Below are 27,985 nucleotides of genomic sequence, written 5' to 3' on the forward strand. Positions count from 1 at the left end.
ATAAAAATCTGAAGAACAGGGAACGCTTGCTTTAATAATAATACAAAACAGTACAAATGCTAAAGTCTTTATTACATGGTAACAAAACCTAACCTAAACTAAAACACCTTCCTCGCACTGTTCAACTGGGAGTCCGAATGGTTGAACCTCGCTATAGTCCCGTACGTGTGCACCCCGCTCGCACTCTCGCTGGCCTCACTTTTGATCTCAAAATATTTACAAATCTCGCGGACCGCACTGTGCTGGTTAAAGTTCGACAAATCGTGCATCGAGCGGGCCCGTTTGGTACCCCCGACGCCGGTCTTGCACGACACGTCTTCCGTGCTCCTCACTTTCCGCCCCATCTTGCACAACGACTCGAACAAAATCAGTTTTTCCTTGACCGGCACGTAGTTCTCCGCGTTCTGACACTTCTTGAGCAGCGTCTCGACGGTTTTCTCCTCGCTGGGCGGTTCGTTGTTGTTTTTGACGCACGCGGTGCACCGGGGCTCCACCGGCTCCTCTATGTAGTTCGAGTTGCAGTCTTTCGGTTGGTTTTTCGTCCAGCAGGTGGCGAAGGTGAAAATATCCAGGTACTTTACGTCCTCGAGGGGGGTCTGACGGATCAGTTCGATGGCTATGGTCTTCACCCAGATGTCGAACGAGCGCTGGGTGCCAGTCTGGAACGGGAAAAATCGTTAACGTGGCAACGGCGTACGTGTGGCGGTCATTTTGATAAACTTAGATTGCGGACGTTTCCGGGAACAATTAGAAAGGACTTTTTATAAAATTGGAAGTATGTCGGTATCTTATCGCTTTCAACAGTGGAATGCAAATTGTGATTAAGTTTAATGAATAATCCTCTTGAAAACAGGAAGGAAGCTAAATTAAACATAACATAACAGTTGTGTAGTAGTAAAAAATAAACCATAACAATAACAATTTTGTTTATTTGACTTTTGATTTGATATTTTTCAATCTGAAAATCGGGTATACCAACATGAAACTTAAAATATGTTGCCAACCTAACAAAGAAAATACAAAAACACTTATAGTGACTTGGTACATAAAGTCCATTCAAAAATTTAAAAACCACCAACGTCGCAGTTTCCTCGTTAATTACATCCGCAACACTGTTTAGTGTAAAATTTGGTGAGAATTGTAATTTTGAGGTTAAGTGTTTATTAAATGTCTTGTTTTTCTGGGCACGTTTAAGTAAAAATAATAAGAATCAATAAATAAATGAAACATGTGCTGCTAATAAAACAATATGAACGGAATTCAAAGCAATTGAATTTTATTTTGAATCAAATAAATGTCACAATTTATAGTTACGAGTACCAACATAGTATGAAAAAATATCTACCTAGGGTTTTTTCAATTTTACCAACCTAAAGCAACAGGTGGTGGTTTTTTAAATTTTTGAATGGACTTTATTTTGATTTGATACGGAATCACCCTGTAGATAATTAAACAAATATTTTCACATGTCAACCTGTCATATTTCCTTTAATTTTTATTAAAATTTAAAATAATTATTCTTAACAAGCCTCATCTCTACAGAAGGAGACCAAGATTTAATCTATGTTTATACGTCCTAGTTCAGATCGCTGTACCCAGTACCGCACCCCACTTTTTAGGACCATTATTTTTTTAACGAGTCGAATAAAACGTCCGTTAAAATTCAACGAAAGTATGTTTATTTTGTAAATATGTACATATGTATTTCGAGTCGGCGACAGTTTTACGACTGACAATTAGCGAAAAACTTGTAAACAAATTTCACCACATTAAATACACAAACGCATTGCTGCCAACACCCAGGAATTAAATTGTTGTTTTAGTGAAGATGACAGCGTTGACGTTTCACGGTCGCACGGTATCTACGCATCCTACTGATAAAAAAAATCACACAAACAAGGTCAGAACGAAATTCGTCATTTGACAAACGCCAAATATCGAGGGAAAAAAACATTTTTGGTCAACCTGCGTGTGTGAATCAATCTAAAGATTTTTCGGTAATTGTTCACTTTAACTACTTCTGGAATTTTCGCGTTTTTTCTGGCTAGACAGCTTCAGGGCGTCCTCCTGGATCATTTCCCACCATTCAAACCTTGTGCAAATGCCCTTTTTTTTCTCTCTTGTTGTGTTTCAAGGTCGCGTCAAGGTCGCGCCAGTGTCTTAGTATAACTAAAGGGTAAGGAAAATTCATTTGCACAAGGTTTGAGTGGTGGAAAACGATGTAGGAGGACGCCCTGAGGCTGTCTAGCCAGAAAAAACGCGAAAATTCCAGAAGTAGTTAAAGTGAACAATGACCGATTTTTCAAACAAAATTTAAAAATCAGAATACATATAACGTGAAATGTAAGTTTTTTACGGATGAGGCTTGGTTTCGTTTCATACGTCAGGACTTGTTAATTCTCAGCATATCAAATGAGAAAATGAGGAAGAGAGCAAGGGGTGAAAGGCCCCGTGGAGCTCAAGTGGCACTAGAATGTGAAAGAACCAAGACAACGACTCTTGTCTCTTTTTAGTTTTTTTTTTTACTTAAAAGGTCACTTGTGCTCTATCGGAATACACTGTCGCATTGTTTTTTCGCCATTTTGTAACCCTACACGACGGAAAAGACTTTCCACCGTCTCACCTTACCACTCCAGCGACTCCGCTTACTCGCGCTGTTGCAATACTTCCCCGATTTCGTTCGTTCAGTGATAATCCGAGCGATTTCGGCCCAGTAATGAGGCAAGTATGCGTTGTGCAAGTAATCGAGCGGCCTTGTAACCGACCAGAATGCCAGAAATGCCGTAGGATGACACGGCTTGCATAACAATGTAGTAGAAAATGGAAATGGGAAAAAAATCGCACGACGTACCTGCAACGTCAAAACCACGGTCTGTCCCTTGCATAGGGAGAGACTGTTGGGCAGGGCTCCGGCCTTAAGACTCAGAAGTCTCAACGGAAGACGGAGAGCTGTCGGAGCGCCGTCGCCGTGACCCCCGGAAAGCTGCAGTTGTCCGTTTCTGACAACCGCCCTCCGGGGCCACCATTTCTTCTCGTTGCTGGTGCGAACGAGAAGGTCGCCTGGAAAAAAAAAGAAAAAATATTATCTCTCGTGTAAATTGTTGGGGGGAAGTTGACCATTATATGCGACAACTATGAAGTACTGTGTTTAACATCCCTCCTCTATTTTCTGGTCCACTTGTCTAACGGAGCGGTGAGTAAAAAATTTTTACACCGAGTGAAACCGGCTCCGGTGAGACAAACAATGCTTTGGATAGAGCGACAAATGTAATTTATTATGTATTTACATATATTATTGTAAAAAAAATAACTGTTCTTTTAGCACCCATTAAAAATTGTTAGTTCTTGTAACATTTGTAACATACATGTGAACCAAACAAAGAGCACATTTTTAATAAAATGTTATCATTTGTACACAATTCAATTTATAATTTTTTGTTTGGTATTCAACGTAGATTCGCGTAACATAAATATTATCCGTTATTTTTAATACCCCCTGTATATATCTTAATACAGTGTGTCCATCATTTTTTAAATAAATTTAAATAAGTTACACATCTTAACAACATGGAGTGCAATTTCAGTTAATAAGTTATGTTATTACTACAGAGGAGCTCACTTCTGCTAATTATTATTATTATTATAAAAAAGGTGCAAGGCATCAAGGTCGAATTTATTTATCACTACTCAAAACAGCATTTATATGATTATATGTTATAATTATCAATTATTTTTCCATAAACCTGACATCTAAGTCGGAACTTATTATTTTACCTATAATTCTCTTACACCAGTCAGTAAACGTTTTGACATCTGACGTTTTGTCATTTTGTCTATTGTTAAACGCTTTTATGATAATGATGCGTTTTTTCAGTTCGTACTACATAATTCATAATCCCTCCTTTCTTCTTTGGTGTACTTAGAAAGTGAATTGATTCTGTTGTTTTTTTTCTACCTTCACTAGACATCAAATAAAAGTGAAGATTGTTTATTTTCACTTTGTTCAATTAAATTTAATTGTCGATCAGATAACAGTAATCAATACTAAAGTTAAGATTCTGGATCAACACCGAAATATTTGTCTACGTAGCGTCTAATTTCAATTCTTATGCTGAAATAGCAAATTGTTAACAAGTTTACTGTGATTTGTCTTTTTTGTTGCAGATAGAAAAGTCATTTTATTTAAGACAAAGAGTCCCTTTTCTGTCATACACCCTGCAAAAAAATGCCGCGTGTTTCAAAAAATGTATGTATCAGGGGCGGCTGGTGTATAAGTGCTGCAGAGTTGCAGAACTCCCAAAAATTTTGTTATACATTCTAATTTTAATTTTAATAAACCATGGGCTCAGTTCCTTCTCTCTGATATTTTCTTATTGGCCCTTCAATAATAAATGACGTCAAAAAAAAGGATAGCGACAGTCCATGGTTTATTGCTCTCTCTCTCTCTCTCTGCGCTTTTTCGCTCGCGCACCCTAGACTAGCAGTCCATATCTAAATGTCAATGGTAATAATGATACTTGCGGTCGCATTACTCATACGTTTTTAAATCTGTTGGTCAGCCGCTCTTGATCAAACATTTTTTAAAACAAATTGTATTATATTGTATTTAGTTAAACACACAGGTACATAATTTTTTTTTATCGAATAACTAAAAATTGTTTTTTTTTTTAATAATAATACATACACAGTTTCTCTCTGTTTTTTTTTAAATACATGTTTATTGAAGTGCTGTGACCTCTTGAGAATTTCCTTGATATCCACCATAAACTAATTTAATGTTCGTTAACTAATTAATTGGATATTACGAGTCAGAATTTATCTGAATAAAGCGGAAAGGCCAAGTTGATGATTCTTTTTGTAATGAATTTCCTTCGGTCACGGGAAGTTACAAAAAAAATGTAAGACTTATTTACTTTTTTTGTATTATTATTTCTGACTGGTTTTGTTTTGTGTACCCACAATTAAAAAAAAACATCCTCTTAGTTGGGTCTTTTATGGAGTTCCAGAAAGAGTTTGTGTTAAAATTTTAGATTTTCGAAATTTTGAGAATATGTACACTGCTGTGCAGAAAAATCGCGTACACTTCAAAAATCAAGCAATTAAGTTTTCGAGTATTTTGTGCTTTGTAAATGTGGATTTTGACATTACATTTGTAAATAGGTTGGTTGTTATAAACTGTCAGTGAGATTGTCACTGTTTTATTTGTTATTAGGAAAATGAAAGTTGTTTAACACTGACAAATAAAAGTCAAAACCAATCCAGACTGACTTAACACAGCGAAAAATAGGTGTACATGATTTTTCTGCACAGCACTGTAAGTAAGTATGTTAGTATGTACTTCAATTTTATTAGAGTAACTATTCAGAAGTTACTGGAAACAAATAGTTAGGTAGGCATTTAGGTATTTTATTATTCCTAAAAAATATAAAACTACCAAGACCCAGAAATTACAGATACAAGTTTTTTGCAATTTCTGTTAGACACTGAGATCAGTAGAGAACCTGATCGTACCAGCCAAAAAATTTTTCCGCACGCTTTTGGTAGAAAAATATTTGACAAGTTGTCAGTTCGACGAAATTCTTCGAAATAAACTTTCTTGTAAAAGGCTAAGTGCCAGTTTATAGAAAGAGAATTAAATGTTTAGTGCAAATTAAATTTTAACCCATGAATCCGAAACTTCGATTGGTTCAATCTGATCACGTGTTCAGTTAATCTCGCATTTGATTACGATTTACTTAATTTCGCTTCTGTAAACTAGCCCTAAGTGTCGCGAATGCCTAATTAAGTCATGTATTAATTAAGCCATTGATATCACAACACAAATGAGTGAAAACAGAATCGTTATATCCAATATAAACTTTTCCTCCTTTCAACAACTCCGGGACGTACTTTCTGATTTTTCTATTTATAAAATTCAAAGTTTTTCCTGACGTACACAAGTTTAAGTAGTTTCTATTTACAGTACTTAACGTATAAACGAAGCAACCACGTGAATTACTGCGTGTTAAAATAGTTCTAACAGACTTAAATCCCTTGCAAACAATTAGGTACGATCAGTTAAACTGCGTTTATTTTTTTTTTCTATTTCTGTTTTATACATTGTTACGTGAAACCGAACATCTACACAAGTCCTGATTTATTTTTTTAATTCTTTTAATAGAACGTTGGGTAACTCAAGTGTACGTCAAGGTTCTTCTTTGGATCCTGACTTATTCCCATATCCACATCTACGAAATCCTTCACTATTAATAATTTATATTTTTCAATTCATATGTTTCGTTCACAAATCCTAGTGTTGTACCTCCGGGTTCTGTCTTTGGACCTATCTTATTCCGACCTACACATCCGCTCCCAAAGTTGACAACAGTCGTGACCTCAAGCTATTAAGAAGCTTTAAATTGTACTATTTTCTTTAAAGAAATTCAGAAATTATGTAGAAAATAAACTCACCATCATTACGAGTACTACTCCAATCCTTCAAATTCTCTCATAATTAAACTGTTATGAACTATTCCCGTACACACGACTTAAAGAATATCTCGCATACGTAGCAAAAGTGCTCTCAGATTTTCTTGTAAAAATGTTTGTGTCAACAAAGACAAATTAAGTTAAATGTTGTTTGAATCTTGTGTTGTCTACAGGTGTCCCAAAATTGGCGTACTAACCAACTACCTTATCGAGGATGTCTAAATGAGCATAAAAAAAATATGGAAAAAATTTTCCAACCTAAAGCAACAGGTAGTGGTTTATTGATTTTTAAATGGACTTTAGTGTCAAGTCTAGTTATCATCATTATTATCAACATCATCATAATTATTATTATCTCTTTCAACTTAACTGTATTGCATCAGTTGATCGAATAGAAATGCAAAATGTTCAATTTTCTTCCCGTTGGATAGGAAGACGTAATCTCACGGCCAAAGCGATATCATCAAAAAACCACCCAACAAGTTGACAGTACGACCTCATTAGCGCCACCTACCCGCTGGACCCGTCCCCATCTCGAAAATTCCGGAACGTCAAGACGGGCGCACACACGTGGGCACGACCGGAATGAACAAGACTTACGTCATCCGGAGAGAGCGCGATTTCGTTTCTAATTAATGCACGCAGGAAATTAAATAACGAATTTATTTCAAATTTTATTAGTTATTAGCGAGGACTGCAACTGGAACGGATCGTCGCCGGCAGACCGCCATTTTTCCAATTAAATCGACGAAAGCGAAAACGGTAAAATTCCTTCCGATCCGACCCTGTCCCGTTTCCCGTCCGCATTATCCAGTGGCAACAACAAAACAAAAAAAAAGTAAAAGTCGCTAGTTAGTTTGTTCGTTCGACAAATGGCGAGAGCCGCGCAAATCAGGCCATTAATACTGTTTGGGGCCTAATGGGGGCTCCAGGAATTGCTCGGAACCAGATGGGGCTCCTGGGTTTGCTCAGCCTAATGGAGGCTTCACTGGTTTGACTGTAGGCGCGCGTGAACTGACACACCGTATCGCTTTGTGTAAAACCTTTATTTACATTTATACAATTCTTTGGACCGTACGACCGTACTCGAGATGTTGGGTAAGAATGACTTCTGACTTGTGACTCTGACTGTTCTACCCTGAGTCCATCTCGGTACTGTCGTCTCAAATCTCTCTCTTCACCCACGCAGGGGTGGTTCTCGGTTCTGAAAGGAGGGGGGTGGCTCTACGCCCCGACAAATACAATGGCGGGATCGCGACATTGACCTTGATTTCTTGTTTTTTTCGCTCTTCCGAGTTCTGTAATGATTATGAGACAACAGGTGTGCGAGGACCCGCGCCCACCTCTAAATCCGATATTGCGCATCTAGGGATTTTTGTTGCCGACAATTGGTGAATTATTATGCCGGACGGGTGGTCGGGGTTGTGCCGGTGGACACGTGTTCTTGTGGAATTTCCATAATGGGTTTGCTTACGAGTGAGACGTTACGACAACAAGGGGGACTCATTATTTCGCCATTACCGAGATGGACTGATTTTTCATCGTAATTGCAAATTGGCCGCCGTTGAGATGTGGGTAATTGGAGGTGTTTTTTTTTTTGCCTAATTAGCCGGATAAGTGACCGAAATCCGACCTCGATGCGCCCATTTAAGGTGGCCATCTCGTCAGGTAACGTTATTAAAATCCATAAAAAACAAATTCCCGAAAGCTGTATTAGGACAAGTGATAAACGCCGATTTTGACGTTTGGGCGGTTGTACGGTGGGATCGACAAAGTTTCATGGCCACCCCGACGGGTCAAGTGTCCGTATATGGTATTTTACAATAACAAAAAACGGTAATTATGGTGGAAGTTGCTGCTGCCTATAGTAGAAAAACAAAATGACATTTAACAGATAACTCGTATTGCAAATAGAGAATAGAGGTTGTGTCATCTTATCGTCATTATATCCTGATGAAAATCACGTATTGTTTTTGACATTTCTTTTTATGTAGGTATAGGCCGTGCCAAACCCAAATAACCACCACCTGTTGAATTGAGTTGGTGAAATAGCTATTTATGCACCAAGGGCGTTACAACGATGATTAAGCCCGGAGAACGATGAATCCAGCTCGAGGGCTTTAGCCCGAGAGATGGATATCGTTCGATGGGCGTAATAATTCGGTGATGCCGTGGTGCATACAAGATTTTATTTTTCACTATACGTGTTCTTTAAAAAAAAATTGGCATCTTTGCAATTATGAATTGATGAGGGCGTTATGAATTCATTACGCCCGTTTATTCTTATTACGCCCTGTTATTATTCCCTGGTTGTTATGGACATGTTTACGTATTTCGTATCCTAGGAGTTATCATGCAATTATACTAAAGTGAAAAATAAACAAAATTACACTACGTGTGTAATGGCAATTTTGACATTACTAAAATGCTAGACCAATCAAATTTAAGTACACAACGTTGCCGGTTGATTTTCTGAGTAGAATGCAGTGTTGGTGGTTATTTGGCTTTGGCAAAGACTATAGCTGAACAATTTTGACGTTTCAATCAAATGTCAAAAGTGACATTTATTAGAGTCAAGCTGAAAACAAACGAGCAGAGAACTGCCTACTCGATCGACTCGTTGCACATAACATAATATACGTAACAGTCAAAATAAAAGTCTATTGGGTTTTTACATTATATTTGTTTTTGTGGTTGACGACATTAAATCATGTTTTTATTTATCGGTTCAAAAAACAATAAAAACGCACTTCAGCAATTCACAAATCTCATGTTAATGAGTAAACAGTTTTTTCCAATTTGTTACACTTAAAGTTTTATGACCTTCAGCGCGGGTGCTACTATTGTAATAATGTCGTCAAAATGATTGTCTATCATAGCTTTATTTAAATATTTAAGAACATCAGTGGTGGAACTATGAAGAAGCGTTTCACAGTAAGTGGAGTTTTCAACTTCTATTAAGATGTAACTTAACCATAATAAATAATCCAGAGACAATGTATTAACATAATGAGAGCATTAGAAAAGTTACTACGAAAAAACTCCTGTTTTACCGTAAGAATGTCTGGTTATGTTTAGGTATGATATCGACGGCACCACTTAGCAAGTTGTTTTAATTGCACACAACTTTATAAATACAAAAGAAATCCATTATAACTTTCTCACTATGGTAATTGACACACAGATGCATCAATTTACGAAATGACTATTGGTTTTCGAATTAATTTGGATATCTTTTTAAAATCATTTCAGATCCTAGATCCTAGTCGATGTTTCTGTCACACCTTTACCGGGGATATTATTTTGATGAATACTATATTGTATACTCTGATATAAATTTACAATTACTAACAATTAAAAAAGGTAATAGAAGTGAAAAACCCTGCCTAGTAACAGACAAGAAAACAGTGGAGAAGACACAACAATGGAACAAATTATCTTTTTTTTTGCTGTCATTATTCTTATTTGTTTTTCTAGTTTGCAAATATGTATTGATGTGATGTGACACTTTGGTTTTCGGGCCCCGCGTTGGGTGCCACTTTGTAGTAGACGTGGTGGTTAAATTGTGGCGCGCAACGTGGGGTCCACAGGCAAAAGTGTTCCAGAGGCTTAAAAAATCGCTGCTTATTTTACTAACGAGATGATAAAAATAGGGAGAACAACGACGAATGATTGATGAACGGCAAAAATTGGAGCGAAAGCAGAAGACAGAGAAAAACGGGTCTAGGTAAGGAAGTTTGTCCAGCGAGAGATTGGTTGACATAAAAGTCACTAAATTCTACGTAGAGAAAGTAGTACCTAGCGCACGTAAAATTTGAAATATATCCTTCAAGCAGTAACATTTTTGCCCTGAAATTGCTCTAATTAATGTATTCTAGTGCATTTTATGGTGCTGGGTTACAAGTCTACAATTTAAAAACTCCCAATCTCTCGCTGGACGAAGTACAGTACGCAATGATCGGTTTGAAATGATAATAACAAAAGACGACTGAATTCTAGGACGAGATTAAAATGAAGCCACAACAACACTAAACGGATTGTTGTTTAAAATCACATCTTGCCGATTACAACATTGCAAAGTGCAAATCTCAATACAAATATGCAAAACTGAGCTATATAACACTCGTTTGCACAGTGGGTACCACCCACAGAGCCTCTTGCTAAATAGTATGGGAACTGCTTGACTGCACTCTCGTTAAGGAAAATCAAAGAGATCCGCCCATGAGTCAATGTTTTGCTTACAAAAGAATTCGGGTTTGTTGGACACGTGGGGTGGTAAGCGGTTCTTTTATTACAACATTTGGAAAATCAGAGCAAAAGTATGGAACCACTTAGTTTTTACCGCAGCACAATGCTAGTCCCAAAAGACACAATGAGCATTTCACATGTTACAAAGTTTGATGTGTTGATTAGGGTGTGGATGCGAGGGACAAAAAAGAGAAACGGGCCACAGATGTTTTTGACAGATACTCTCGTCGAGAACTGGTCACTCTACACTCCAGACTTAAGTCTGATCGAGCGTATGTGACATTCTCTGGATTGGGCAATTCCGAAACAATTAATGTTTTTTGGAGTAGGGGAGTGCAATTGGTATTTAAAAAATCACATTCAAGGACTAGTTAGACTAGAATCTAACTAGACTAGTTAGACAGCTGAGCCACAGGCGATACACACTATTGATACAAAGTTCTTTGTCGAGCAACTTTTTAAAAGATTTATTTTATTTCCGGGCTTTTGTTAAATTCTCTAATCCCTGCTGATTACTGCTTTGACGTACTTTTTTTTGGTAAAAATTACAACAAAACGTAACAAATCGAAAAACCAACGTTATTAAGAACAACATGAAACGAAGCAGTAACTTTTGTGGGACGTGTGTGATGGTCTATTAAATACAAACAGGTTTGGAGCTATCAACGAAATATTTAAATAGTTGTATAATTAAATCGTTAACTGCTAGAAAATTATTTTAGAGATGAAAACATCTCCCGTTTTTGCACATGTGCTCTAAAAGTTGATTGTTTCGTAACGTGGAACAGCTATTTTTTATCGAATTGTACGCCCAAGATTAACTTATTTTACAACTTATAATTCAACGAAAGTATCGAGGCAGCTTGATTCTCTTCAACGGGTTCAGAAAATGTTTGATTCTGTCCAAAAATATTTTTAAATAGTAAATATAAAAATTAAACGATACACTGCTTCAGCCTCATCAAGCAACTGAGCAATCACCTCATGAATTCTTTAAAACATTCGTAATAAGCAGACTATCGGCGAAGATAAAATCAAATGTCTAGAAAATGTAACGCTGGTAACGGCAAGTGTGCTTACTCTGACGCTCGGACATTAAGAACATTTAATTTTAAAATTATATTCTCGTATATCTCTGGAGTAGAATGTCATTTCCTCTCTTGGGTGATTGATTACTGATTAAATTTTCTTTTTCTCTACCGTTCAGGTTCTAGTGGAAACATCATCGCGGGTTAAATTATTTGATACCATTTCAAATCCATTTCTCCACAGTAGGTAGGTACCTTTTACTGATGACTTACTGATTTTACTTCATACATAATAATTCAAATGAGAAGGATTCCCCCCACAGGACATTCAAGTATACATCTTTTTCCATTATTTACTCATTCATTACTCACTGTTTCCCAAATATGTTCATATCATAATCTCTTAAGTGTTGTCTCTTAAGTGACCCAATAAAACTTCTTAGGTCATTCTACAATCGTCAATGGTTTTCAAACTATTTTAAAACTTTCCAAATCAGTCTCAAAAATGCTAGCCCTTGTTTTATACATTTAGTATGAAGCCTACATCCATACTTTACAATGTGTCTCCTGTTTTGTCACAAAATTTCCTAAAAGCTTGAAACTCGTTTAAAAAATTTCCCAATTATGTATTAACATCTCATGATTAAAATAAAATTCAATTAATGTGAAATGGCGCCAGATCGGCGGTCAAAACATAACCCCACTATCATATCAACAGTGCATAATTTGTTTTCATAAATATTAATACTAATTATTCTGATATCACATAACTATGTACGAAGGCGTTTTATCTTTGGTAATAGACATAAAAATTGAACGATGAAGATCAAATCGGAGAAACTGATTTCAAAATCTGTTTTCGAAAGTGAAATTCATCAGTTTTGTGGTTTTCAACAACTGAAATAAGAGAGAGATTACACATTTTGCTGATTTCGCCTCCGTCACTTCAGATCTCAACAAGATTTTCCTTCTAAATCCGACAAGTAAAAGAGGTCATTTTTATAAAACTCTCATACCTATAGTCTCAATAATAATTAATGTCGGGAGGAAAATTTCAAAAACTGTCATGCAGCCTAATCGTTTATGCAATGCTGCCAACCTGTAGTTGCGTTTTTAATATGCAGACATAACGCAACGAGCCATTGTTTCAAAACAGAAACCCATCAATTAAATCAAATCCAAAATGGATACTGCGTGATCAATCCATTGTGATTCGCGTTTACATAATTATTAAGCCCATCAGTCTCCTTGTTAACTTTTTTCTGGTGCTCTCTGAAGGTGTAATTACACGTCTGTCTCTTTCCGATGGAACAAATCACAAGTGAAATTTCTTGTACCAATACAAACAAAACCGTCCAACCTCCATGTTTACTCACGTGATAAACGTCATTTTTGATAACCCTCATTACGGTAGCGCCTACGTGAGTCGAGTCAGGAGTCAGTCGCACCAACCTAGGACAACAAATTTTCGGATAATTTTACCATCCGGATTCCAAGATGATGGGAATCGAAACCCCACCAGACGCTCGCGTTTCATACCTCGGAGTCGGATTCCTCGGGACCATAAATCTCGCCCCATCAAAACAAACCATCCGACCTCAACTTTTTTCTTGTCAGCCTCCGACCGGACTCGGTTTCCGGACCGGACAAATCGAAACGGGAAATCGCGAGATCGGACGTGATCGCGTCGATTTCCTCGACATTCGCCAACACACACTCACTTTCCGTTACGTAAGTCCTCACAAAGAACTTATTACAAACACTCTCGGTCTTAATAATCCGTCGAAGGTTACGCCGGCGACTTTTTTTCCCTCTTTAATGCGACTAAAAACGCCGTGATTGCGTTTTTTGGCGGCCGTCACACGTCATTAGTACCTAACAATTAGATGACACTTGACAGCGCCGCCAACATGTCTGCGACGAAAACACCATTGATTGTGCGCTTCGAAAATCCAATTGTCTCGCTTTCATCGGCTTTTCCACGTGATAATAACCGGCAATAATAATGAAACAGAAAAAACGGTACAATCGTGCCAACAATTACAGCAATTACCTCGCCAACAATGATCGAAAGTTTCGTTGTCGGTGTACATAATGGAATTTCAGTTTTGCCGCCCCTCTACGGTGCATTAGACTGACTGACACACACCACAAATCTCTATCTGTCGACGAAAAAACGAGTTCGACGACCCATCAAACCTGTCAAATTGCGACCGGAAACTGCACCGACGCCACCCTCATAACAACAACAAAAAAATCTTTTGTGTTTTGGGGCGCCAGAACCATTTCGATGAGTCGGTGCAGTGCCAACCGTAACAATGCAATTTCCCCGTCGTTGGAAGGTTAATGTGTTTTCGAAGGGAAAAAAACGCAGTAAACACCAGTTGATACGGTCTTAATAAAGCAATAAATCATCGTTGTGTTGCCGTTCAAATAGAAACGAACAGATAAGATGGGTCGGGTCAACCGGAAGTCCCTCAAAGTCGGTCGCAATTCGATTGTTTTGACCAAACGTCACCAACTACCATAGACAAACATCGACACAAAAATATGAAAAATGTCGAGTGATGAGTCGAATTTTTAACGGATTAAATTCCTCGACCGGAGAGCACACATAAATACAGATAACAGTCGCATAATTTAACCATGTGTTGCATTAAAAGTATGGCGCTGAAAAAACAAAACCACAGATACGCCACTATCAACATGTACACAGCGGCTCTTCATTAAAAGGGGATCAATGAATTTTACTACTGTAATAAAATATTTGCTCCACTATCAAACAATGGTTTCACTATTTCCCAGACAAAACACAATCGCCGCCTTAATCATTCTTCAATTAACTTTGTCGTGCCGCGCTCGATGTGGGCGTGGTTTCGGTGTCACCTGTGTCGCGACGCTGCAGCCCTCTGGTAGCCGATTACGTAATTTTCCGGGTGTGAATCCGGATTTTATCCGGACGGGTGTCCGTTTGCACACTTGATAGATATAACACGATATGAACAGCAGATGCGATAAAAATAGTGTCGTAAATTAATTCCGCGAGTGTGATTCAAGTCGATAAGTCGGAGGTTTATGGTTAAAATTAGCCACCGATTTTGTAATTCACGTTTCCGGATGCCGTAATTAATTCCATAATTAAAATTCTTACATAAGTTTTGGAAATCGCCGGGTGGGAGGTGCAGCGTGCAGCGGCCAAAATAAGAAATCTATAATTGTACACAATAATAGTAATAACAATTATTAGGCACCAAAAAAGACAAAATAATAATAATAATAATAATGTTTTAGGATGCTGACGCATTTGACGAGAATGCCCCCATCCCCACAATCTTTTTTTCCACGCAAAGACGCACAGATAACAATTGAAACTCGAGTAATGGGGTCTGCCTGTACGCCCCCTGTCCCGGCCCCGACCCCCCTCACACTCAACCAGAGTGAGATTTCCGCGGTTTTCATTTCCATTAAACAAGAAAAAAAATTTCTACAACAAAACAGCGTCGTAATAAAGAGGAGCGTTATCAATGAACAAAAGCGCAACTCAAGATATTTTAATGGCGTTTTTCATTAGCGACTCGTGAAAGAGAAATCGTGGTGCTTCTTTTACGCGGAAATCTTAATCGATTCCGTCAGGTTTTTCTTGTTCGTGACGTCTGAAAAGTTGTGACGTTTCGCAACTGGTCCTGCCGCGACTAATAGTCCAGTTTCGAACGTCGACTCGATGTAAACAAGTTCACACCAATGCACAGGATATCCTGAGGAAGTTTTATATAATTTAGAAACGTTCGACGACAAATGACGACTCGATTTTACTTTTAACACGGCAGTGATACTAATTATAATCGTTCGGAACTTAACGAGGAGGTAAATGCATCGATTACGAAACCACATCCATGTCTCCTTCAGTTGACTGTGACGGGTGTCAAATGATCTTATGGGAGCGGAAATAAGGGTCACTCGTATTGTCATTGGTTTTCTTGCTTGTTCTTGAACAAACGAATAACATCAAGAGTTAGACGAGAACTATCGACGAAAACACTAATGTTTCTAGTTCTTGAACATTCGACATAAAGATGACAATGTTCTAGCGAAAAGTTTTTTTTAGTGATGAAGCATGGTTTCATTTTATTATTATTAAAAATATTCACGTAAATACAGTCTCGGTAGTTCGTTGGTCGAATTTTCATCGGTGACGAGCGGCACAGCGCTGTCGCTTCCGCTCCCGTGAGACGTCAACCGAACCGGGCGTGGCCCACACGAGCCAACCGAGCCACCTCCGCCACCGCCCCTTAGCCTCCAATTCATCTCGCTCCGTTTGTGAGGCGACCTCTGGCCACATTTTCTCCGCGGCCCGGATTCGATTAGGAAATGTAAATTTTTCAAAGTTATCGACGAACAAACAGGACCAATCTATTGTTCGAGTGATCCATTGTTAATGTTTAAGTGGATGTTGTCGAAAGAGCGAGCGCATAGGTGCGGCGGTTGTGTCTTTAATTCTTTAATGGCATCACTTACACTACTACACACACGTACCCACATAATCGTTACATCAATAATTCATCGCGTTCGCGGTTGTATAATGGGGAGCCGCGATGAATCCTCAACGGATTTTTTTCCGTGCCTTCCTTGGGAACATTCAGATCCGCATCTTTGGCATGTGTGCAAGAAGTGAAAAGGTGGCGTTCAATGCCGAACCGCACGATTCCAACGAAAAAAATTGCGATGCAGTCGTGCCGATTACGGACAACAATTATTCTTGGGCAATCCGAATGGATGAATTCAAGGATGGAGGTCCGCACGCGGAAAACACTACATTCGTCCGGGTCCGGCTCTGTACACACTTGCGAAAAATAAAAGTCGAGTCTTGGATTGACTCGCACCGTCATCAACTGTCAAAGGGAAACTGGGTCACATCTGTCAACGTCACCGGCGATTTATACAGTTTTTTTTCACTAGTAGAACCCACCAACACATCTTGTTTGCCACATTTCTAAACTGTGATGTATTCTTCTGGTGTTGCATCCACGTCTGTCATTGTTTCTCGTTCTTCATGTTGCACAAAAGAAATGTACCTACATGAGGCATTCAAATCGTATTTTGAAATGTGCATTTACAAGGTACATATATCAAAGGCGACTCTAACTGCTCTTTTTCGTATTAAGACATTCTTTGCAAGTGACACATTGCAAGAGTACCACATGCAGACATTGCACAACTCCTCACCGAATGAAACAGAGCAAGATATGTTAATATTGCAACATCCGGACTTACTACACTGGTTACAAGCTGAACGGTTACTTGATTGGAATATAATCACCTTTTTGCTTTTCTTCAAACATAATTCATTTGTTTTCATCTGTCGGATACTTCTAGTTACAAATCATCATAACTTGTCCAAATGAAACTAGTGTCATCATCGATAAACCAGGGTAATAGGAGAGGAGCTAAAGTTGATCCCTGCGACACTCCTCTGTTACAGTATGTTTGCTGCTGTCGAAAACGTTCCAAGTGTTTTTGGTTAAATGCTATTTCGCAAAATAAAAATTTTCTAATTTTCTCTTTGGTGGACAATTACTCTATGTTTCAAAAAAATCATCACCTTGTGTCTAATTTCTTCTCAAGATTTCCTATTTGAGAAAATGTACGTGTACGTCAATGGAGAAAATAAGTAAATGGTACGTTTTAAGTGAATTCTACTGTAAACCACTTGTTGTTTTATCGAATAATTATTACAGTGGCGTTACAGAAATGGATGAGCTGGAGTGTGATTGTCAAGCACAAACAACAACAAGAAGAAATTAATACCAATCGTAATGACACGGATGATTTTTGAGATGTCTTGTGATTAACTTTTGCAAACCAAACACTGCAATTGAGTCGTTTAATTTCTCAACGTGTTATTTGTCAGTTCTGCAGTAACAATACGAAGTGTAAACGACGCCACTCCGTGAACCGTTCCCGGGACGCCTTGTGAACGTGCCCGACGAGAATTATTTATTAATGGCGAATGAATGCCTCACCCGATGGGCCACATATGCGGATCAATTTAAAAACAGTGGCGTAGGCGTCGGGAGGGAGAATTCGCGGTAATTTATGAGGCTCGCGGTCCTAATCAATTTCGTACACTCCCCGAACTATTCGTTATAATTACGGGTTCCTGACGATAAATTTCTTCGTACCGCACAACGTCTAATAAATTATTTATGACGTTGGTCGATTAGTCGTGTTACTTTTCAACCCATTGTGTTTCAATTATTATTTAAGTTTCGTTTGAGCGTTCCTCTTACGTTACGATCCGGATTTCGATAAGGTGAATGAAATCTTTAATGAGACATTAACGAATTAATGGCCTAATTATTACGAACCACTAAATTTAAATTTGTTTTATGACGGTCGTGACGGATTAGGAGGTGGGGTTTTTACAAGGGTCTGATAATTCTAAAAGTACTCCGAATCGACAGTATACAGAGTGATCCACTTATGTTAGCATCTCCAAGCACTGACAAATTGCCAGGAGCCACAGATCAGCACAAAGAAGTTAATCAGGTGGCCAGCAGGATCGCCTGATCTAGCTCCTGCGTACAAGTTTTTGTGAACGTTTCATTCTAATTTTTGGAATTACATCGAGACTACTCGTTCTTATTCTGCCTAATCTACTTTTTATATTGTACAAATCTTATTTTTGCTTCTACTTAACGACCGACAAAAATGGTGCCATAATAATTACAGTAATGATAATATGTAATAACCACGACACACGCCTCACTTTTCATTGGGTGGCACCCAAATACGGACAAATGCCTGTTAAATACAAAAGTACCAAAGCTAATTATATTAATCTTTCTAATTACAATATTAAATTGGAGACCCTGAAGGAATTAGTGATCGACTGATCGAATGCTTTAAAAGTACGCTTTGTCCGATGCGGGTTAGTGGACGCCTACCTTAATTATTGTTTTCAAGTGTAGAAGATTCAATAAAGAAAGACTAGTTAGTTGCAAGAATTTTTACATATAATCTGTTTTTTAATGAAAGAAGCACGACCTGTTGACCTAGGTTTGCAATAATAACATTTTACTAAATTTAGGAAATTTCATCAGCATCATATGTATCTATTGGCTATCCTTGCCAACGCCTGTCATTTTTTATGTCATTGAACGTACGCAAACTCGCATTTAAATTTTGATTTCGAAAGGGTTATTATTAAAAATGCTTCGCAAAGTGTGGGATTTATTAAACTCTCAAATTATTTGTTATTAGTTGTCATTATCTTTATTAACATGCTGCGCTACTAATATCTCTACATAACCTCAATTTTTATATTATGACATTTTTCACCCTAGGCAAAAGTATACAATGTTGCCAGTCGGGGCACCACCCTGATTTTTTTGTTCAAAAAGCAGTCGCACATCTGACAACCTCTCCTGGTACTAAGACATACTGGACCTATGCATATAAGAAAATTGATAAGTTTTAATGTTTTTACGAAATATGTGTTTTTGCTGTGACAAAGCTCCATTTAATAAAATAAAAAAATAGTACATTCTTTAAATTTAAACTAGAAACATTTAATAAACACATTGTCAATACAGTGTGTCCACGAAAGTGGTGACAACTTTTATTTTAAATACATTTTTGAATGTTTAAGTGTTCATTATTTTTGACTTTCGTTTAACCTAATTTACAGTGATACGGACAATGTTCTGTAATGTTGCTATATGTCAAAAATATTTTCTCTTAATAGTTCCATCTGGTGGAACTAATTAGAAAACTTGCCACCACTTTCCTTTCCCGGGCACACTGTATACGTATAGTGAATTCTGAAAACATCCGAACTATCAAAGTTCCGTCAAGTTGTCATTCTGATTATTGACAAAGCTGTTCTAGTACTTTTCAATGTACTTGGTTGACCACGCTACAGCAATACAAACTCCGCCAAATTTTCATGACACAGTGTCAATTACAAATTGTCAACAATTCGAAAAAATGGAAAAACAAAAGAGAACAGTGCGTAAGGCCAGAGAAACGCAAGCAATACATACATAACCTCACAACAAATAAGCATGGTACACAAAAGTTGTGTTACAAGTTTCAGCCGGGTACATTACGAATAATAAATTTTCACAAATTGTGACACTTGGCAGCACGGATATTTTTGGAATCTACTACACAGTGTGGAAACCACTTATGGAATAAATTCAGTAATTTCAAAACTAATGACATTTGTCAAAAACGCTGAAACAGGTCGATTTTTATTTCTCATGGTGCTTATTTTAAGTTGCTTCACTTGTTCATGACGTCATCCATTTTTGAGCCATGACGTCATCACCATTTTTTTAAAATGACAACACTGACTTTTTTTTCTTTTTCTGATAGACCTTACTACTACCTAAACGATTAATGAAAAAAATTGGTACCTTAGATAACAATTTTTTTGAGAAAATGACAAATTTTACTTCAAAAATTTAATTTAATTTTTAATGTAAAAATTTTAATTGACCTTAAACAGAAACAAACAAACATCTAAGGTTAACAATAAAATGTAACGCAAATGTTGAAATTATCCCCCGCCAACTTTGGGCACTGTACACCGCGCTCAATAATGTCAGAGCGAATTCTCTGTCATAAATCTTCTAAATTGTTTGGTCTATTAAAGTAAACCCTCGATTTTAAATAACCACATAGAAAACAAAATACATAAGTACATTAAAAATTAAATTAAATTTTTGAAATAAAATTTATTTTCTCAAAAAAATTGTTATGTATGGTACCAATTTTTTTCATTCATCGTTTAGATAGTAGGAAGGTCTATCAGAAAGAGAAGAAAAAAAATGGGGTTGTCATTTAAAAAAATTGGTGATGACGTCATAGCTCAAAATTGGATGACGTCATGAGCAAGTGAAGTAACTTAAAAGAAGCATTATTAAAAACGAAAATTGACCCGTTTCAGCGTTTTCGGCAAATGTCATTAGTTTTGAAATTACTGAATTTATTCCATAAGTAATTTCCACACTGTATATGTACCTAGAATAAAAAGTCAAAAGTTCATTGCAATTAATTGAGTATTGTACTTGATTACTTTTGTTATATTTTCTGGATATCTTTTATTTTTGAGTTTAACAAGAAATTCTAAATTTTTCAGTGAGGTGTCAGAATTTTGTTTCGAATTACTGAAGTTCTTATAATGTGACTCATGCTGTAAGTGAAATGGTCATAATTATGTGACAAACTATTTTAAATAAATGAGTTTAATTATGGACCTGATACGCATAAAAAAAAACAGATAATTCTGACGTTTTATGATATATTTTGCGATAACAACAAAAAAACTGGTTATTAAAAATGCCCAAGAAATTGTAGGTGCATTTCCACAAAGCGTACTTTGTAACAAAACGTTTACATCAAATCAACGTCAAATTTCCAAAATGTACTGTTGTTGTTTTGTTATAGTTGACAAACAATGAGGTTCAAAATGTTTGTTGTATTTTCCACTTTTGAAAAATATCTGAGTTTTTCAAATTTTTTTCACAATTTTTTTCACAATTTTGTCATCACTTCGGAAGACGATTGCACCACATACCATAATAAAAATGAAATCAAACTCGTGATTATCACGTCTAGATTCAAAACCAGTGACAAATTTATCTAGAAAAAACCACTTGCAACTTTTTATTCCCACCTGCAAAACCTTATCACTTCAGTGCATTAAACACGCGCCGTACCCACTTGGCCCGTTGCGATAAACATCTAGAAACATTTTTTTTAATCATTAAAAATCATTGTCCCGTGCCTAATTATGGCACACAAAATGATAAAATAATTTCGCACACACTTGACGACCGTACACAAAAAAAAATCTTTAATAATAATAATAATCGCCATTCTAGTGTGTGGAGGTCATGTGTGTTCGCCTTTCGACATTATAAATATTTATGCGCACATTTACTTTTATTTCACTTGTTATTTTATCAAAACTTCTAAAGAGAAGATCCTTGTCGTTTGAAAAAATACAAATTAAAGATTCAATCCATCTAGTCTTGAACTCGTTGCACGTTCAACCTCTGCCAACTTGCATTTATTTAAATTTTTTTAAATACAATGAGACGTTCACAGGTTTTCTTGGTCGTACATTTTCATGTCTTAATTAAAAAGTAATTAAACCGCCAATTATCAACTGCTCAAATTATGGTCTTTAATAAATGATGCGTTGGCACCTAGTTTGCAACTTGATTTATTCCACAAACTCGTTTCAATGAAACAATAGTAATAACATTGTTTACAAACAACGAGCGCTAGATGATTCACTTTATTAATTTTAATACGAATTGGATTTTTTTGCATCAATCAATTGTGTCAATCGAGGCTTCGTCAATAAATAGTTGCAAATTGTCCGGAATTCACAATTTTTTTCATTTAAAATTACACTTGCAATCATTCGTTTTAAATCATCTGTTATCAAATTAAATTTAAATATTACAACCAACAAGAGCTTGATGATTCGGTTAATTAATTTTAATACGAATTAGATTCTTTGCACCAATCGAGGTTTCGTCGATCCGTGGTGCAAATAGTCTGGAATGACAAGAAATTGCAATAATTTAAATAATTTTTGAATAATACAAGTTGAAAAACAAAACACTCTCTGGCCTTCTAGAACCGGTAATAAATTCCAATTTTCTCAATTAAGTAAATATATACTTAACTGAGATTTCCAAACCGAATTATCTAATTTGGAGTTTTGTAACGATGCGTTGGCAACAATGCTTTCTATTCCATGGCCACCTTTTCGTTTTTAACATTTTTAATAATTACGTAAAGAGATTTGTTTTCACCATCGTGTATGTATCATCTGCTGGTGAAACATTTAATCACGGCTGAATAATGTCAAAACATTACGACGATCATCGATCATTTGAATTATTGATACTGATCTTTGAACCATAACCTCAAAATCAAATGACAATTGACACTTGAAAATCATCGATACAGCTCGGCATTGAGCAATTTTCCTCTCAATTTAATAGATATTTACATACAGAGTGGCTTATTTACTGACCCACATGTCAAACGTCATTTAATCGTAACGTCGTACGACTCGTACGTGACACGCCATTTTGGACAAATATTGGTACAGTTTGTAGTGATTCCGAGAATTAATCGAATATCACAGCCGTCTTGATTACTTTTTGTCGGACAAATAAACAAAAGAAGTTTGATTTGCTCGATATGGTGTCCGTCGACAAACCGGAATAAGTCCAACACGAATTTTTCAAACGGAAAAATCATTACATCGATGAACCTGTCGGACACGTCTAAATACAGATGGCGTGTAGGACGTCAGTTGGCCGCGGAATTAAATATTTGACACTTGATATGTCACAATATGGTGAGTCAGAAGCGTTTAAAGACAAAGTGAACGTGTATAAAAAGACAAAAAATAAAAACTGTGAAGTACAAAACTGATAAATGTGTCACAACAGTTAATAAAAAATAAATAAATAAAGAAAACACGTAAAATAAGACAAAAACTTTGGCGAACTTTTCAGTTGCATTAGTTACAGTCAAAAATGACGTATTTTAAGTGAAGTCCAACATCACAAGTTGTAATAGTAGCGATAAAGATCTTATCTTACATCCTCGTACTCCACTTATCTCATTTTCGGAGATATGACGAAGGTACAAATTTCCTGGAAACAATCTTTTCCACTTAAATCTATTTAAAAATGTTTGACGAAAGTCTAAACGTGTTGTTTCCGCAATTTGTGTATTTGTATTGACGCAAGTCCACTCGATTTCTTCTCAACGCAGTTCCTCTTTTTGTATACCCCGTATATCGCGATTTAGACCACCGGTAAGTACGTATTAGATTTTTTGCACCAATCGAGTCTTCGCCAGTGCGTGGTGCAATTGGTCTGGAACCCAGAAATATTTCATTTAAAGAGACAAGGGCAGTAAGGAAGCAAGCCCACTCGATTTGCTCTCGACGCAATTCTCTTTTTGATCACCAATCAACTTCGAGGCTTGGTCCGCGTGTAGTGCAACTGATCTGGAATCCAGAATTTTTTATCTAAAACGACAGTGACAGCAAGCGATCTGTGAATTGCTACTGATGCAAGCCCACTCGATTTCCTCCCGACGCGATTCGTGTTTTTTTTGTACACTCCGTACGTCGCGATTATTTCTGCAGATGGTCGATTTGGACCACTGGTAAATACGATTCGTTGTTCGAGTGCAACTGATGACACAAATATGGCGCGATCGTAAAACAGTGGTCGACGTCGAAATGTGTGTTCAATTAGAGTGTAAATGGCAGACGCAATAATGGTCGTGTCTACTATTCAATCGAGCTTTTAAACAGAAAGGGATTTGTTTTTATTTACCCTCTTTATGAGACGGTTAAGCTTAATTGCCTTGACGTAAGCACCAATTAAATTTTTTCAGGCCAGAAGCGTCTCAGACGACAGCGTCGGATAATAAAATTTCTGGGCGGGGGTTCCTCGACCAAAAACAATTTGTCGTAAACGGCAACTCGGCAGAAAAGTGGCCAATTTGTCACGGCAAATTGCGGGATTCTGTCGAAATTTTCACAAAAAACTGTAACATGTAATAATCTTCGGTGTGCAGTCAAGGTGGCGTCGCGTGCTTCCAAAATGTCAAAAACAGAATAATAAATATTGTGTTACAAAAAAAGAAAAACAAATGTTTTGAGACTGTCAAAATATTTTTCGTGATTTATGGCCAACAAATTATTATGCTAAGACAACCGCTATCAGTTTCAAAACAAATTTTGTTTAACGATGTTAATAACATTATAAAAATATGATAGTATGTATGTATAAAAATTTAAATTAATTATTTTTCATACATTAAATATCCTTATATGTCATTTTATGCGTTAATTTACAGTAATAATTGTAGAACCAACATTTTCCAAAAAGAAATTCAAAAATGCATATTTTGACAAATTGTTCAAAACATTATTTATTATTATTCATTTATTTACTTAGGTTCAAAGGAAATGTACTCACCAGAACAATGATAAAGTAAAAATAATTTTCAAAAAGAAATGTATGTATTTCTAAAATACATAGTGAAAAATGAAAATCTTGACATTTTTAATAGCGAAAATGGAGTGATCGCAGATTCAACACATGATGGTTTTAGGACCATTGTTAAACTTTTAGAAAAGTAACTTTCTCGTGGACTTTGAAAATGTGGTTTTCGACTTATGTATGAATTATTACATATTACATACTATTTTTCAAATATACAGTGTGAAAGTTCATGCCGTATCTATATTGCAAATTAAAAATCTAGAAGTTGCAATCAGTTCTGAGCAAACCAATTGAAATTAAAAGTTTGATAGGTAACTAAAAATGATCTTAGCATTATAATTACTACACTCACCGGCAGAAAAAGCGGAACACCATTATTATTTAAAAATCTATCGTCGCGGTATGTGGTTGCTCTTTTTCAATCGGTCTCTTGAAACCTTCTAACAGCTCTGTGACGACTAGCAAGAGGAGCCTCAACAGCATTAGCTGCATAACGGAAACAACAACAGTCTTGCTTCAACCAAAGCTACTGCTCTGGCAATATTTACACCAGCTAGAGGCATTTTTTTACGTTCTGCACTTAAATTCGAAGTTAACAAGAATAAAAAATTACAAAAGTTATAAAACTCTAACCAAGTTGCTTGATTATTATAAAAATGGTAAATTTAAGAAAAGAAGGTTTTTAAGCAAAAAATTTGTTTTTATGCGAAATTGCTAATAAAATAGCCTATGCTAATGCTCAAGGTTATGTTTGCTATCATTGCCTCCTGGTCAAAATACATCAAAATAGGTATTATGGGAATAATTTGTTGTTGACTAATTAGTGTTCCGTTTTTTTTGCCGGTGAGTGTAATAGGGGTGATATTACATATTTTTATTTTATTTTGTGGTAATAGTGGCATAATATTGAAAAGTCAATAAATTAAAAATGGATAATATACTTCTATGCAAATGACATATGTTTTAAATAATAGTAATAACTAATAAAAGTTCAAAGCGAATATAAGAAACGTCATGATATATTCGCTAAAATTATACACATGAATTTAGCTGTTAAATTCAATTTATTAAAGGATACACAACCACATTACATTTATAAACCAGAAAGTTGTTTGGAAAATGACAATTACAAATTATATTTTGATCGCACAGTTTTAACTGACATTCACATTCAGCATAACAGACCAGACATTATTATTTTGAATAAACAACAAAAGCAAGCATATCTTTTAGATATAGCTGTTCCAAATTCCCATAATATAACACAGAGATATAACACAAAAATTAACAAATATTTAGAGCTCTCCGTTGCTATGAGAAATCTTTGGAGTTTAGAATAAATTTCTATTTTACCACTTATAATTTCAGCAACGGGAATGGTACCGCAATCTCTTTTTAAAAATTTAAAAATTCTGGATTTAGAAAACAAATTGGTAGTTGAAATTCAAAAAGGTATATTATTGTACTCATGTCATATCGTGAGGAAATTCCTTATCATTGACACAGAACATAATCCACAACAAAGTCAAAATGCGGAGGCGAGACGCCGGTAATTATGTTGATAAGCACTGCACTATTACTTGATAGTAATATCCGTAATAGTGTATGTACTCCGGCAAAATTGCCGTGCCGCCGGGTGGCGGAGGGATAGTTGAAAGTTCAATAAATCATTAGGTGATCATTTTGTTATGTTCACTTCATTTTTGACATACATTATTGCAGAAGTACAGATTTTGTTTTTTTAAATTAAATTTTTTAATACTTTTGGTTTTAGCAGAAATTTCCAATTTGTAAATTAACATTTCATAATACAGTTTGACATTTTCTAAGAATCAAACAAATTTGTAAGTTTATAACTTAATGTCAGATCTCATCAAAACATGCGGCAATAGAATGCTTTTGCAAAAAAAGAGAAAAACGCAAAAGACTGCAAATCTGTAAATAGTTATTTACTAGAGAATCAAAAAATTTTTAAGAGTTGGTTTCGAAAATCTCTCATTATGGAACAGTCAGAGTAGAACTGTTTGAGCTTTTCATCTAAATGTGGATCGTGCGGTTAAGAAGTGTCTAAATAAAATAAAGCTCAAGGAAATGTAAATTATAAGTTCTTCAGGAACCAAAAAATGTTTAGGAAATGAAGCAGTAAGTACAACGAGAGAATTTTTTTAAATGGTTACAAAAAGAAATATTTTCTGCTAAATTCCTTGATCACTGTATTTTTGAAATTTACAATAAACTTCCTAGAACCGAATGATTCCAAAGTCAAAATATCCCTTATTTATTGAAATCAATAATCTGTCGCAAAAACGGTCTTAAATTGCAAAATTTTTGATACATTAAGATATTTATTGTTGCTACACCTGACTGCCGGAAGCGCGCACAACTTCTGGTTCTTAAAAAGAGTCATTTCATGTTTACATTATGTTTTGACATCCAAATAAATAACAGATCTTGAAAATGTTTTGCTTAACTTACTCGTACTTCACAAAATCTTTAAAAGTGATTTTATTGCACCACTTTCTCAATTATCAATCATGATATCAACATTTACAAAATCAATTTCTGAAACACTCCAAAAAAATTGTACACAACAGTCTCGTCTCTTTAGTTGCGACGCAATTTTTGAAATAAACTCAAAATATCTTTAAATTTCCGTTCCTCGCAACTAATCAATCCCTAATTTAACCCTCTTCATTTGTTTTTGAAAAACTGTCAAAAATTTTCGAAAACTTCACGTAACGCGTAGCCCCCGCTCAACTTTCTTTGTTGTCTGACACCACCAAAGCGGCCGTTATTACCCCGACCCCAACCTCTCACCCTGTCCGAATAATCAAATCGCGCCACCCCAAATTACCTGCCAATTTCGGCCTGAAGTCAATCAAATTGTTGGTGGCGTAGCTCTTCCTAACTTCCGAGATGACCCTCGGCCCGTCGAAGGCCCTGTACGGGGTAGCCACGAGCATCTCCTCTTGTCAACACAAACGTCACTCCACCACAGCCCACTGCTCTTCTTCTCACACCATCATCGTGATTCACTTTCACGATTCGTACCTCCGCGCGCGATCGCTCGGACTGAACAGCTGTTGAGGACGTCGTCTGGGACACCGCGTACGACTGTTCCGAGTGGGACACTGTTCCGTCTGTTGGGTCGGGCCCCCCTCTCCGGAGATAAGGGCAGCTCGTTGT

At 36.4% G+C, this 27,985-nt stretch overlaps 2 protein-coding genes across 4 annotated transcripts in view; one reads left to right on the forward strand and one right to left on the reverse strand.

Moving 5' to 3' along the window:
• Positions 1-14: 14 nt before the first annotated feature.
• On the reverse strand, positions 15-27,982 carry LOC138137980 (uncharacterized). Of its 2 annotated transcripts, none has more exons than XM_069057613.1 (3): positions 27,654-27,982; positions 2,852-3,060; positions 15-659 (listed from the first exon to the last, which is right to left on the reverse strand). In XM_069057613.1, exons 1-3 carry the CDS (start codon positions 27,760-27,762, stop codon positions 99-101), a joined length of 879 nt encoding a protein of 292 aa, XP_068913714.1. In that variant the 5' UTR covers positions 27,763-27,982; the 3' UTR covers positions 15-98. The 2 variants fall into 2 exon arrangements, with proteins under 2 accessions (XP_068913714.1, XP_068913715.1); XM_069057614.1 differs by lacking the exon at positions 27,654-27,982 and adding an exon at positions 13,284-13,558.
• LOC138137979 (uncharacterized) overlaps positions 7,852-27,985 on the forward strand; it is a 106,385-nt gene continuing 86,251 nt past the window's right edge. The window contains exon 1 of one of the 2 annotated variants that reach the window (XM_069057612.1): positions 7,852-8,039. The gene's annotated coding sequence lies outside the window, so the exon portion shown is untranslated. Of the gene's footprint in view, positions 8,040-23,481; positions 23,596-27,985 lie in introns of those variants that run through there. The other variant, XM_069057611.1, reaches the window with a different exon arrangement.

The sequence above is a fragment of the Tenebrio molitor genome, chromosome 9 (assembly GCF_963966145.1).
Source record: "Tenebrio molitor chromosome 9, icTenMoli1.1, whole genome shotgun sequence".
NCBI classification, from domain to species: domain Eukaryota; kingdom Metazoa; phylum Arthropoda; class Insecta; order Coleoptera; family Tenebrionidae; genus Tenebrio; species Tenebrio molitor.